Here is a 14,958-nt window from a genome sequence, read left to right as displayed (position 1 = left end):
GGACAGAGAATGGAAGAAGAATCGAAGCTCGTTGGAAAATAAATTTATCGAATTTGGCAAAACTGAAATCCACTCGAGATCCTAAGATTAGACTCGTGATCCGGAGGGAGGGGGAGGGGGGGGGGAGGGGGCGAAGCCCTGGAACCAGACAACTCGCGCAAAACTCATCGAGACTCCTTGCTTGATCCAATTTATTAAGCGCGGCCGGGGAAACGCGGTCGCAAGAAAGGGCCCGGTGTGACTCGTGCACACTTGTCCTCCTTTCTCCGCGACGCACGGAGGAGGGTTCGTGGCTTTGTCTCTCCGTGTCGAGGGAAAAACAATAGGGGGGGAATTAATATCTTCTTCTGGCCGGGTATCCAAACGCGGGAAGCTCGCACGTGCCCCGTCGACTACGTGCGCCTTTAAAACGCTTCGTCCTCCTCTCTCGAGGACCGCCCTTGATTTGCTTCCGCTCGAAATCCCTGTCTGGATTAACCCTTGAACCCCGCGCAGTAGGGCACAGGTACCTCCTCCCTGTCACGATTCGTCCTTTTTTTTTTTTTCTCAATGGTTCTCGTCGTCCGTTTGAGAGTAAACGAGAGATTTAGAGAATTGTTCCTGTAATAGAGTTAAATCGTAAGATTTTATATTTTATATTCGAAGAGATTCGTTCGAGGATTGTTATTTAGATTGTAAATTAGGTAACATGATTTATTGAACGAATTTTTTAAATAATAATCCATAATTTGTCGTTCCAATCAATGCAGAATATTTAGATTAAATAGATTAAATTTATTTAGATTAAATCTAGATTAAATTTCTCGTAGTAGGACATAGACTTTCTTTTTTTTTCTCGATGGTTCTCGTTTGAGAGTAAACGAAAGATTTAGAGAATTGTTCCTGTAATAGGGTTAAATCGTAAGATTTTATATTTTATATTCGAAGAGATTCGTTCGAGGATTGTAATTTAGATTGTAAATTAAGTAACATGTTTTATTGAAAGGAACAATTTTTTAAACAATTTATAATTTATCGTTCTAATTAATGGAGAAGTCTGTCTGAATTAATTTTTAAGTTCGGCGCAATAGGGCACAGGTACTACCCCTTTTTTTTTCGAAGGTCGCGTGTTTGAGTGATTTTAGAGAATTATACTTGTAATAGGATTAAATCGTAAAATTTTATATTTTATATTCGAAGAGATTCGAGGATTGTAATTTAGATTAGAGATTGTAAATTAGGTAACATGTTTTATTGAAACGAACGAATTTTTTAAACAATAATTTGTTCCAATCAATGGAGAAGACTGTCTAGATTAAATTTCTTATAGTAGGACATAGATACTTTCTTCCTTTTTTGGAGAAGTTTGAATTAATTCTTAAGTCCAGTGTAATAGAGCACAGTTACTAACCCTTTTTTTTTCGATGGTTCTCGTGTGTTTTTGTTTAGAGAATTGTTCCTGTAATAACAAGATTTATTCGTTCGAGGATTGTAATTGTAATTGCGTTAAATTGAACTCGAAGTTTCAATATTTCGAATTTCATGACTTTAAATAATATTTTATTGAAACGAACAAGCAAATGAATTTTTTTAAACAATAATCCACAATTTGTCGTTCTAATCAATGGAGAAGACTATCTAGATTAAATCTCTCGTAGTAGAGCACAAGTATTTCCTACTTCTTTTTTTTTCTCGATTCTTCACGTCGATGGTTCTCATTCGAAGCGAAAGATTTAATTTAAAAAATTCTTCCTGTAATAGAGTTAAATCATAAGATTTTATATTTATTCGAAAAAACTCGTTCGAGGACTGTAATTTAGATTGTAAATTAGGTAACATGTTTTATTGAACGAATTTTTTAAACAATAATCCACAGTTTGTCGTTCCAATCAATGGAGAAGACTGTCTGGATTAAATTTCTCGTAATAGGACATAGATACTTTTTTTCTTTTTCTCGATGGTTCTCGTCGTCACTCCCATTTGAGAGCAAGCGAGAGATTTAATTTAAAAAATTCTTCCTGTAATAGGTATTCTTCCTGTAATAAGGAAATTCTTCCTTAAATCGTAAGATTTTATATTTATATTCGAAGAGACTCGTTCGAGGATGTTGTAATTGCAATCAATGAAATTAAAGTTTCAACATTTCCAATTTCACGACATCGAATAACAACACATTTGATTGAAACGAATTTTTTTAAACAATAATTTCATTTTCACAATTTGTCGTTCCAATCAAAATGGAGAGGGGCAAAAATGAAAGAGAATAGTAAAAACAATTATCGCGTTTACCTGAGCCTCGTCGGCTCGAGAACGAAGAGAGCGGATTCGAAGGGTCCGTGGAAAAACTAGACACAGAACGAAATCTAATGACACCCCGACCGTTACTAATGACCCTAACGAGCTAGTTAGATGTTAGAGCGAATGTCGGTGGGCTCGGACCCTGCGCCGAGTGAACCCACTTACCGACTTATCACGTAGTTACCTAATCTGTTTATCCCAACGGGGGGTGGCGAGGGGTACACCGGCCGGGGAAAGCTGGAAGGGTGCACGGACGTCCCCGAGGACACCTCCTCCCTCTACTGGAGATCATCCAGCAGGCGTCGTTTCGACACACATGTGCCGTTTCGAATATTATTACGCGCCTTGGATCGTGCGGAGACAAAAATGTGCGGTTAAATTTTTTTTCTGATTGCGCCGAAGATTTGATGATCGAAATGTTAAATAATGTCGAGAGAAAGTGGAAGGGATCAGATCGTAGAATCTGATCTGATGATTTCGTTAAATCGTAATTGTAATTTTCTAATAAATAGAGGATGGAATTTTGGGGGAGGGGGGAAAAAAGAGGAGAGATGAAATATCGGAGTCCGGAGAAAAGCTTCCGCTCTGTTACGTGTTTTTACGTCGCGTTCTAATCAACGATAAACGCGCGTACGAATTTCACTTAATTTTAAGTGGAGGTAGAGGGAAGCGGCCGCGGATAAAGGGAATGATAAATGCGCATTAAAAACATAATTTCACTTTGCGCGAGGGAAATCAATATTTTATTTAAACTATATTTCGGGCCTAGATGGAAGGGCACTTACACACGTCCCTGAGGATAACCGTATATCTCTATCCCCTCCTACACCTACGGTCCCCATTCGATTATCCACCTACCACATGTATCTCATTGAGGTTCATAATATGCAATAAAGTGAGCATATACATCGTGACTCGATGAGCCGAACGTTATATTCAGGCGCGTGAAAAAAGCAAAAAAAAAAAAAAAAAAACGATAAAATGGAAAAATCTTTTTTCATACGTCTCTTGTCAAAAATCCTAATTAAAATTTACGACAATGATCGATGGACGATGAACGAATTAAAAAACATAAACATTCGCAACGACGAGTGTCGCAAAAAAAAGAAAAAAAGAAGAACAAAATTTATAACCGATACAAAAAAAGATATCGATCAACAAATTCGATAGAACGAAATTCAAACTTCAACTTCGTACAAAATCCATTGCGGATCGTGTTGTACAAAGGCAATTTCCATCGAAATTCAATCGCCATGAAATTTTGACACGAATAAAAAAAAAAAAGAAATTTTATTTCCCCCCTCCCCCCCCCCCCAAAATTACAGGGAAAAACCCGAAATTACGAAACTCGGTTGTCATCGAGAAGGTGGGTAGAGTTAATACCGGAGGAGAGAAACGAGATTCGACTTGGAAAGCGATCTCGTGGAATAGGCAAACTGGCGTCGAAGTTCTGAAGAGCGAGTCGACACCGCCGTCGGGACGCGGTTTAACCGGAAGTTGGTCCGAAGTGCAAATTAAGTTTAGCGGCCGTCCAGTTTGTAGCGTCCACTTTGCGTAACTCGGTCTAGTCGGTAATGTAACTTCATCGATGTGTTCCGCCAGAGCAAGTGCCGGTACAATCAATCTCCCTTCTCCCCCCCCCCTCCCCTCCTTCCTCGCCAACAACGCTGTCGCACCACTCCTCGCGCTCCTTTCCCCTTTAATTCCGTTTTTTCAATATAAACTCGAGTGAATTGTTAAACTTTGATCAACTTTTCGAATTTATTTACACGAAAGGAAAGAAAAAACGTAATCCATTGCGTTACGTTAGATCTATCTACTCTCATTTTCAAATCATCACGTTGAAATATCACACGTAACGAATATTAAAGATTCGTGTTTTTTTTCTTTTAGAGAATTTAACGCTAAAATATTTTAAGAATTTAACGCTAAAAATATTTAAATCTTGAACAGGGCAGGTTTCCATCATCGTTTATAATTCCTGTTACGTTATGGGGGTGATTTGAGAAATTGGATCGACGTTTCTCCACGATACATCCCGCTTTAAAGTCGACCCTCGGCTAGAGTGAAATTGAGTAGGAGCAGTAAGGGGAGGGAGGGAGGGGGGGAAATAGATGAAGAAATGTAAGATTATGGGCGGAATCGAATTTTTTCTTTTCGGGGGAGGGTAAATCGGAAGGAAACAGTACTCTGGGGATCTGCGGCAAGGGATCCTCGTAGAACACACGCGATGAAATTTCTTATTTTTTATATAGTTTTTATTCGTTAAATTTTCCTCTCTATTATTAAATTTCGATCAAATTGCTACGAAAAAAGAAAAAATTTTCTTTTTCCCCCCACCGTTTATCCCAAAATCCTTTATCCCGAAACGCAAAGGAGACGCAAATGGAATGTCTACTTACAGGGGTGAGTGGCGGCGAATGGGTACTCGAGGGTGGGTGGTAACCGTGGCGTTGGAAGACCCGGGGGGCAGTGGTAGCAGAACATGCCGCCAGGCCTGGCCACCGTCCCACCCCCCGGCCCTCCACCCCCTCCTGCCCCCGGCACCTGCGGCTGGCTCGACTGCTGCTGCTGCTGCTGCTGCTGTTGCTGCTGCTGCTGCTGCTGTTGCTGTTGCTGTTGCTGCTGTTGCTGTTGATGGTGCGTGTGGTGGTGGTTATTGTTCGCCTGGTGAGTGTGAACCGATCCAATCTGCAATTAAAGAGAAACAGGGTTCCTTTACGTAAGTCGTGCATCATTTTTCCAAGAAAGCGAATTAGTCGCCTTGTTACTCGTTAATATTGTCACGAGTATTTTTGAACGATTTGTGGGGGGGAGGGGAGTGGAAGGGAGGAGAGAGGAGAGAAGATGGAGGGGAGGGGGGGGAGGGGAGAAGAGAAATTGTGCAATTGTCAGCGATAATTGTTTTCTTGGGAGGATTAATTAGGAACGAAGGTTAATTCTTTCCTTCTCCTGTTCTTTTTTAAAATTTTATTTTTAAAATGGTAGAAAAATTGAAAGATTACTTTTTCTCTGCACACTGTTTAGGTTAACAGGTATTACGAAATTAATTTACCTGAAACGATAAACATAAATTTTCAGCTTAATTTTATCCAAGGCAAGGAATATATATATATACATATATATACGCGCTAACTCCTACGTAGAGATAATTTTTCCTTAATTAATTCGATACAACTCGGTTATAATTATCAAAGAAACGAGCCACGTATCAATTTATACATTTATAGCGTGCTCCTCCTTCCCTGTGCAACAAATATAATAATAAATATAATAAATCGAGCTTTCTCTTCCCAAACATAATAATAATATAGATTATTAAATAATATAATTATTTATAAGTTAAATAATATAGATTTTTAACTTATAAATAACCTAAGACTGGATTATCTTCACGCAATTTTCGAAGAGTAGAACAGAAAACATACCTGTCTTCTTATTATTATCGCATTCCCAATTGAGGACTTAAATGCAATATTTTACAAAAAAAAAAAATAAATAACGCTGTTATTTATGCCGTTATTTATTTATTTTTCATTTCATCCCACTCACTAAACTATAAACTATAATATACTTTTTTTAATAAAATACTAAAATACTAAAATACTAAAATACTACTTTAATAAAATAATATACTTTTCTTTAATAAACTTTTTCACAAAAATTCACGCAATAGAGGGTCAACTTAATAATTCCCATTACGCAGAAGCTAGCGACCAGCTGACTGATTCCTTCCTCGACAAAACGAGGCCCAATCATCCAATCCAAATCCTTGCCGATTTCCTCCTCCCCTCCCCTCTCAGCGACACTCGGATTATTCGGGGGTGGTTTCGCGGAACGCGATTAACGGAGACACGCGGCGCAACGCAGAGAGGGAGGGGGGGGAGAAGGAAGGAAGGCATCGGCCGAGGCCACGGGGTTCACAGGACCAAAGGAGAAACGGAGGCGTATATAATACAGGCGGCGGCGGCGGCGGCGGCCGATTACGCCGATCCCCATTAGAGGGATTGTAAACTCCCCTGTAAATAAATGATGCGCGTATCGAGGGGGGTAGGGGCGGTGGAGGGCTCTTTGCCTAAGCAGGCATCGGTCGTTGGAACTTAATAAACGGCGGGGTTATCAATTTATAATGGGTCAGCGTGTCGCGCATGCCCGTGCCCACTACAGGGCCGTAGTTACGTAACGTGGTGCACGCGAACGGCGAAGCTTTAAACTTCGAGCTGTGTTCCTCGACACCACCCCCCCTCCTACACGCGATTCCACGTTGCTTGCTTCCAACCGCCACGATCGTGCTTCCTTCTTCCTATCCATCTCTCTCTCTCTCTCTCTCTCTGTTGAACTAGAGAGCCCTCGTCTCTCTTTCCGTCCTACTCGCCCCTTCACCCTTTGCGGCTCCGCTACAAGGGACAAATTGAATTTTAGATCATGCCGTGTGCTCTTCTGGGGTCCACGAGAAAACCGAGATGCGGAGAGAGAGAGAGAGAGAGAGAGGGAGGGAGAGAGAGGGGTGGGGTGGGGAGGGTGGTCGGGTCTGGGAGCAGCAGACGTCGAGATGATACTAATTGAAATTTGAAATTGATATTAGCGAATTATTACCCCTCTCTGTCGCGCGGGCGCGCTCGTTCCTGCTTGAGCCCAACGCAATTACGGCCGCGTGTCGGGTATCAAAAGTAATTGCTGCCAAACTTAACGAAATTTAACCAATTTTCGTTTTCGGCTGCCTGACCTTCCACGACGACGGATTACCGGCTCGGGTTTCGCTTTACGTATGCACGCCCAACTCCTTTACAGGGGAGATTGCAAATGCAATTTTCGGGGATGATTCCCGATCCTGCCTCTTGGAACCGTTTCAACGTCTTCCAAGGAATGTGTACGTGACGAGTCGCGCGTTTGAGATTCGCGCCATCGCTTATTACATCTCTTCCAATTTTGCATTAAAAAATTTTTTTTCGTAATCGTTCCACCATCCTGTTTCCAAAAACAGAAAAAGAAAAAGGAAAGAGAGAAACCAACGCGCTCTCCTCACGATTCTTCTCAATTAACCCCTTAAAACCGGGAATCAAGCGAGACAAATCCCCTTCTCCCCGAATCCCAACATCAAACATCAGTGAAACCGGTGACACTATTAAACGGATCAGCCGATTTAGTCGCAGGTAGGAAAGAATCGAATCGAACCCCACTCGACGCCGAATAAACGCGCCCTTCGAGCAAACCAAGAACGTTCGTTCCAAGTGTACGTTAGAAGCGTAATGACGGAACATACGCGCCGACAGAAGGGGCGAAATGTAGCGAGGCTAATCCTCGATGCAGGGTGGCCCCAGGGTGTCGTCTCTCCGGGTGGCGCGCCCGAGTCTCTCTCCTCGGATGCACGCCAGACCGGGCACCCTTCGAGAAATAAAGTCTGCATGCGGTCCAGGGGTGTATTTGCGGTGTTCAACCAGCGGGGCGAAACATTATGCCAGTGTTTTATCGTGCAATCATCCGACTGCACCCCTTATGTGTAAGGGCATAAGGGATTGCGGGTTCGAGTGGAGTGTGTTTACACGTTGGCACACGCCGCGGATTTGTTACACGCTCGTTACACAACACGAGTTCTCGTTTCTAATACGTGGACGGGAATTCGATTCGAATCGAAGGTGAAGTTTCTTACGTTAAATTTGCTTGTGATTTTATCGAAAATCTCGATCACAATTTTTTTTATAATTTTATATTTTCTTAAATAAGAAATATTTTCCTTTCTGTGAATTTTAATTAGGTTAGGTTAGGTTAGGTTAGGTTAGGTTAGGTTAGGTTAGGTTCTCGTTTCTAATACGTGGACGGGAATTCGATTCGAAGGTGAAGTTTCTTACGTTAAGTTTGCTTGTGATTTCATTGAAAATAAAATCTCGATCTAATCACAATTTTTTTATAATTTTATATTTTCTGTAATAAGAAATATTTCCATTTCTGCGAATTTTAAGATTAGATTAGGTTAAGTTGGATTGAGTTAGGTTAGGTTAGGTTCTCATTTCTAATACGCGGACGGGAATTCGATTCGAATCGAAGGTGAAATTTCTTACGCTAAGTTTGTTTGTGATTTTATCGAAAATCTCGATCTAATCATAATTTTTTTTTATAATCTTATATTTTCTTAAATAAGAAATATTTCCGTTTCTGCGAATTTTAGTTAGGTTAGATTAGGTTAGATTGAGTTAGGTTCTCGTTTCCGTGGACGGGAATTCGATTTGAAAATGAAGTTTCTTACGTTAAGTTTGCTTGTGATTTCATCGAAAATCTCGATCTAATCACAATTTTTTTATAATCTTATATTTTCTTAAATAAGAAATATTTCCATTTCTGCGAATTTTAAGATTAGATTAGGTTAAGTTGGATTGAATTAAGTTAGGTTAGGTTCTCGTTTCTAATACGTGGATGGGAATTCAATTCGAATCGAAGGTGAAGTTTCTTACGTTAAGTTTGCTTGTGATTTCATTGAAAATCTCGATTTAATCACAATTTTGTTATAATCTTATATTTTCTTAAATAAGAAATATTTCCGTTTCTGAGAATTTTAGGGTTAGGTGAGGTTAGATTGAGTTAGGTTGGATTGGCTTAAGTTAGGTTAGGTTACTATTGTTGGCTTATTGTCGTATTTTTCCACGTATGCGTATGGCACGATAAATATGCAAATTGGTTCATCAGTGGCTGACTACCGATACCGATACCGATGTCGACGCACCAGAGAGTGCCGACTAGTCCATTACGAAGTTTACGAAAATTACAGTGATGTTAGTCCCGTTGGTATCGGTGTGCGAGTAATGCACACATCCAATGGTTCGGTAACCCGGATTATGGACATCCAGTAATACTGATATTCAATTATTTGGGTACACGTAGGAATATCTTGTTACCTGGCAGTTCTAATTGCGCGGGGCCAGTGTTATCGAGTTATCCCAATTTAACATCCTTGCAAGTATAAAGCATCGTTTATGCAAAATTGAAACGCATCGATGATGATTCGATCTCGAGTTACCGCGAAAAATCAACGAGATCCGATTATTCAATTACTCCTTTTTTTATTCTTCCTTCCTTTTCAGATATTGATTTCAGATATTGATAAAAATTCGATTTTTAACATTTTCATTCCTTCCACTTGTGAACAAAAGTGTCTTATCTTCGTTGCTACTCATCTTGTCCCAAACAACGGTTACAACGTTATCGAATCTTTTCTTTCTTTTCTGATCCGAGGATGAGGCCAAGATCCTTGAGAATTTCTCGCGAGTGATGAGATGAACTCGTTCGCGGGTGTATCAGGGAGGGAAAACTCGCGCGAAAGCACGTGTTGTACGAGCGAGTGAATAAGCCGGGTGTTTAGATTCCGCGTGTGTAACACTGCGCTCATTAGAGAGCGGCGCTAATTGCATAATTGGTGGCGGCAATTACGAGCAAAGCGGTGCCGCGTCGGGTGACGTCAACATCCAATAATTCGGCACGCGACGACAATCGCGCGATCCGCCGCCACGCCATCGCGCAAATAGCACGAGTATCGCAATTAAAAGCGATAATACTGAAATTGGCTGGCTATCTAACCGTCGCCTCACCCCCTTTTTGAATAAGTTTTGGCCGAGACTCAACCGTTTCGTTTCGAGAGAGGCAATGGGATTGAAGCGAATCGTTCTTTTGTTCATAGGTTTCCAATGTTAAAAATGTTTATATTGGATTCGAAGTTTCCGAAATTATAAATTATATATTTCAACGATTTCATGTGAATGTTAAGCACAGGAAACCATAAATTAATATCTTGATGATCGAGGGGACTAAAATTATCAATTACGTTTTAACAGAATTGGCATTAGTGTCAATGTTGATGTTAACAGTAATTAATATTAATTGAAATCCGAATTGATTATTGATACCGCTATTAGCTGCCGGAATTCAACTATTCCGCATTTCTTCCCAATATTTGATCACTTTTTTTTCTCTTTTTTTCGCATCATCAAGTATAATATTTTTAATTTAAACGTCTTCTATTTTTATTTTCGTCGTCCATAATTTTCGACGATCGATAAATGTCAAATTTTTGGATAAGAAAGACGTAGATTCGAGCGTCCGGGTCAAGAAATCAAGTTCTTGAGCTTTCCGCTCGACTGCGTAAAAATTGGCGGGGCGTCGAATTGGAACGACATCGTGTCGTCGTACATTGGAAAACTTGACGGAGACGCGATTAACGAAGATTTCATTAGGGACAATATTGCGCTCGCATCGGCGCTCGTTGACCGGCGGGGTCCTGGTTTCTTTATTGGCCGGCTGGAATAAATTGGAGAGAATTAATTAAGCGGCACAAATTGGATGCACCGCGTTAGCCCTTATTCCTGGATGACACAATTTAATAAGCGTCTTCTCCGCTCTTCCCATCCGCGGCCCTTAAAGGTTCTAAACTTTGAGGAATGCCACAAGAATAAGGATAAGCTTTCGTTTTATTGCATTTGCCACGTTAGATACACAATACTTTCTTCTTTGTTCCGATGGTGACGGTGGTGTGTTAATTTCTCTTCCGGAACAGGAATGTAAAAGTGGTGTGGAATTAAAATATGAATTAAATCATTAATTCAAATTTTCAATATTATAAAGAGAATATTGATATATTCGATTGAAAACAAATACAAAAGTTGGTACATAAAAATATCGTTTATACTTATTAAGTTATGAGCGATTGAAGTTTGCTTTAGATGAAGCGAGACAGAGGAAGAATAAACACGAAGCGCCGCACCGTGGCGTGACGGTGTAACGAAGATAGCGCTGTCTCTCTCTCGCTATCTCCGTCTCCCTTCAACTAACTTAAACTTCAATCGCTTATAACTTAATAAATAAGGCTCGATCGACATTTTCGTACATCAACTTTTACGTTCGTTTTAGCCCCTAGAATCGACTCTCCAAATATTTTAAAAATATATTAACATTCGATATAACGAAAGAAAAAAAAAATAAAAAGATTAGAAATTTTCCTTTTTAAATATCTATATGAAATTCGATAATAAGTGTTTCAACCATTCCATTTTCAAAATCTTGTGTATTATCGTTGAAAGCAAAACGTTGTCACGGAATGGACCATTCGACTCGAGAGAGGCAGTGTTTCTCGATTGGCACGGGTCAAGAAGGAAGAGCGTGCCCCAGAACGTAATATCGTGTCGCGCACAATACAATTGTAGATCGGCTTCTTCAATAATATTACGGCATAGACGGTTAACGGGTTAAGAGCGCGCATTGTCGTCTCGTTGAAAAGAAATCGAGGACGAAACGAACTGTGGGTAAATATGCGCGGCTTAAGGCCATTTTGCCCCGATGATCGCGACGACCAATTAGACGCCATGATACATACAGGGTGTTAATAATAACGTTCCACTCCTTCGCGATAAATATGGGCGCGTTTCGATGATGATTAATTTCTTGTTTTTGTGTTTTTCTTTCTCAAAATCTTGAGGATATTTTTTGGGGACAAGTATATCTGTTCCTGCGCTCTACTATTCTGAAAAAAAAATTCAATACGCTTTCAAATATTCACTTCTCCACTACGTTTCAATTAATTTTGAAAGAAAGTTTGTACAAGTTTCGCGAACCCTCGTTACAGATTGTTTCTCTTTAGAACTTTTTCCCATTGTTTTCTTGGTTAACACCCTGTAGAGAATCGCGCGGCCCTGTCTATAGACCGCATCGAGTACGGTGTAATGTACTTTGGTTAAGCGCATCGGAGCATGCTCGTCGCCGAGTTAACGCATTTAATGGAGGTTAATTTTGCATATGGTATTGCTCCCCCGTGCCCTAACCTCTTTACTCGCGCACGCTCAACCATCCCCCGGATCGTAAGCTCACGACCAAACTACCCGAAATTACGGCCGCAGAACGGGGATCGTTATTAAACCGGTCGCTCGATCTTTCCGCTTGATCGAATTATGCGGTTACGTATTTACGTGGTTACTTTGTCTTTGTCGTATTTTCATCTGAAAAACAATTTTTCATTAAAAAAAAAGAACAGAAAAGAAAAGAAAAATTCATTTGCTTCTTCTTTTTTCTTAATCTTATAAATTTAAGTTCTTCGGTTTCTGATAGTTTTATTCGGTTATTTGGGTTAGGTTAGGTTAGGTTAGGTTCTAGTCTTTTGAATGTTACGTGTTAACATTGTTTCAATAATCGTTGGATTATTATTATTATAAGAATTTCGAGTAAATATGGAATCTTGGAAATCGGAGAATTATGTACATCATTTTTAGTATATCGTTTAATTTATCGATAGTTACATTTAATAGATTTGGTGAAAAATACCAATATTTCTAGTTTCTGGTCGCTTCTTCATGATCTATTTATCATTCGTTGCCCATTCATCGTCCCCTTCTCGAACGGATGGCACGCATACGGCATCCTTGCAACAGGAAGAAGCGTCCCACACACGATTCCGTTCCGGACCGTGGAGAGATTCCGGTTCCGGATACCATTCGGCATGCATTTATAGCCCTTAAACGGCCACCTCTCCCTACGGTGCATAGCCATTGTCGCGGCCAGTGATCTCGAGGGGAGCGAGCAGACATCTTGATTGTTTCGTAATAAATGTCCAACGCCTGGACATTTATTACGATTGGCCTCTCGGCGACCAAATTCAATCAAACATCGCCATACTCCGTCACGTTTCCTGACACGCTTCCATATCGATCATTTGCCGCGACAAAAGTGACGCGAAACAAGATTTTTTTTTTTTTTTTTTTTAGGAACACGAAATTTTTAAGAAAAATTAATTTGAATATTTTTCAATCGCAACCTGAAAATTTATTTATCCTTGAAGAAGTTTGAGAAAATTATGAATTACGAATATATAATTGTTCGTAATTCTATAAACGATAAAAGAAAACTAGAAGAGAGAAAGAGAGAAATAGAAATAAATAGAAATAAGCTCGAAGGGAGAATCAAAGCAGAGGGTAATAAACACTTGATTCAACATCACTCGTCTTCCTCTTGTCTCTTCACACCATCACCGAACTCCATTTGACTTTTGCCTCCACTCGATTCCACCGCATTGCACACGCCCTACCCGATGCGTGCACACTCGACCGGGCATCTATACTACTTCCTCTTCACCCCCTGCTCTCGTTTTCATCCCTTCGCTCCATCATCCCTCCACCTATCCTATTCCACTCGACTTATCCCTCTTTCTCCTTCCTTTGTCGCTGTTTATTTTTTTTTCTTCGCACTTCCTGTCGTTGCGTCCATCTTTTTTTCGCTCTCCCTTTTTTTTATTCCCTCTCTCTTTCTCTCTCTCTCTCTCTCTCTTTCGCAGCGTGTAAAAGAACGAGGACGAAGAGTGGCTACGATCGTAGTCGGTCGTTCTGCTTTTTCCCTTTCGATTCGACCCGGCCACCCGGTGGTTTTCGGTTTATTTCCCGCTTATCCATTTACATTTGATTTATCCTGGCTGTCGCGCACCGCTCTCCGAGGGTTGACGCCTCGGATTATCCCGGTGATCGTTGGAAAGTAACGTGCGAAACGATTGCACGATATTACGAGCGACGACGTAATTTTAAATTTCCGAATAAATAAATAAATATAGAAATATATTAGGGGTAACAGTAGTTACTTAACAGTAGTTAATGGTCACGCGGCGCTAGTATCGCACAGATCGTCTTTACCTTTCCAACTTGATTTCCTCCTTGACGTTTAACGATACAACAAATTATTAAGAAAAATTAATATAACAAATTCGATATCTTTCTATTCGAAAGGACCTATTATCTCAATCAACAATTAACCTCTCAACTCTCTTGACTATAATTAAAATACATATATATATATATATACATATATCGTCCCTTCAATGATACGTTGTTCATCCATTCAACGTTCACTGCAACATTCCAACGGTATATAACCACCACCACCACTACCACTGTGTGAGTGGTGGTACACTCATGAAATCATGGGGTCTAACAAGAAGCGTCCTCTTCATCGATACACATTAAACGGGGAACCTGAACGAGAACGAGAGACGAAGAAGCATTGGCCGTGATTGAATTAATCTGTCAATTTGCCAATTACACGGATGAGTTTGTTTGGTGGCTGCGGTACGCTTACGTCTCTCCGTGCGTCTCCGCCGCGTTCATCGATCGCAAGTGGATCGTCGAGTGTGTATATACGCTCCGTATGTGTGTGTATGTGTGTGTGTGTGCGTGTGTGCGTGTATGGCTGCGTGAAAATCCTCGTAAACCGCGTCTGTACACGTCCCTCTCCATCTACTTGCTGCCCGTGTTACGAACCGTGTGCGTTTGAGAAACGCGTTTGCGTGTGTTGACGCTCGATCGCGCGTCTGTGCGAGCGAGAGGAATCGGGCATACGTAACCGCGTGGCTCGGGGCACAGATTCAACGAGCTCAATTGGCGCACCGAACGAGCAGGAGGATCGTATTGATTCTCCGGTTACATAGTCGCGGTGCGGAGGAAGCTACGAGCTAGCTGCCGCCTCGAGCCAACCGGCCGTCTTTGTTTTAAGGCCGGGAAGAGACAAGGGTTTCGGTGGATTTTCGGGGGATGATCGGAGATATCGAGGTGGCGTAGTAGTTTGATAGGATTCTTGTTGTATGTAACGGATTTGGTTAACGGATTTCGAGTGGAATTTGGCACGGAATTTTTCTTTTTTTTTTTTTTTTTTTTTTTTTTTTTT

General features: G+C 40.7%; 1 protein-coding gene across 1 annotated transcript in view; it reads right to left on the bottom strand.

Annotated features, from left to right (window-relative positions):
• LOC122712115 (paired mesoderm homeobox protein 2B) overlaps positions 1-14,958 on the bottom strand; it is a 53,438-nt gene that overhangs the window by 23,881 nt on the left and 14,599 nt on the right. The window contains exon 2 of the mRNA XM_043931488.1: positions 4,680-4,968. Within this exon, the coding sequence (XP_043787423.1) occupies positions 4,680-4,764 (85 nt within the window). The 5' untranslated portion in view covers positions 4,765-4,968. The remainder of the gene's footprint in view (positions 1-4,679; positions 4,969-14,958) is intronic.

The sequence above is a fragment of the Apis laboriosa genome, unplaced genomic scaffold (genome assembly GCF_014066325.1).
Source record: "Apis laboriosa isolate Shangri-la unplaced genomic scaffold, ASM1406632v1 scaffold19_cov150, whole genome shotgun sequence".
NCBI lineage: Eukaryota > Metazoa > Arthropoda > Insecta > Hymenoptera > Apidae > Apis > Apis laboriosa.
Note: the sequence above shows the minus strand (reverse complement) of the source record. Positions and strands in the feature narration are given on the sequence as shown.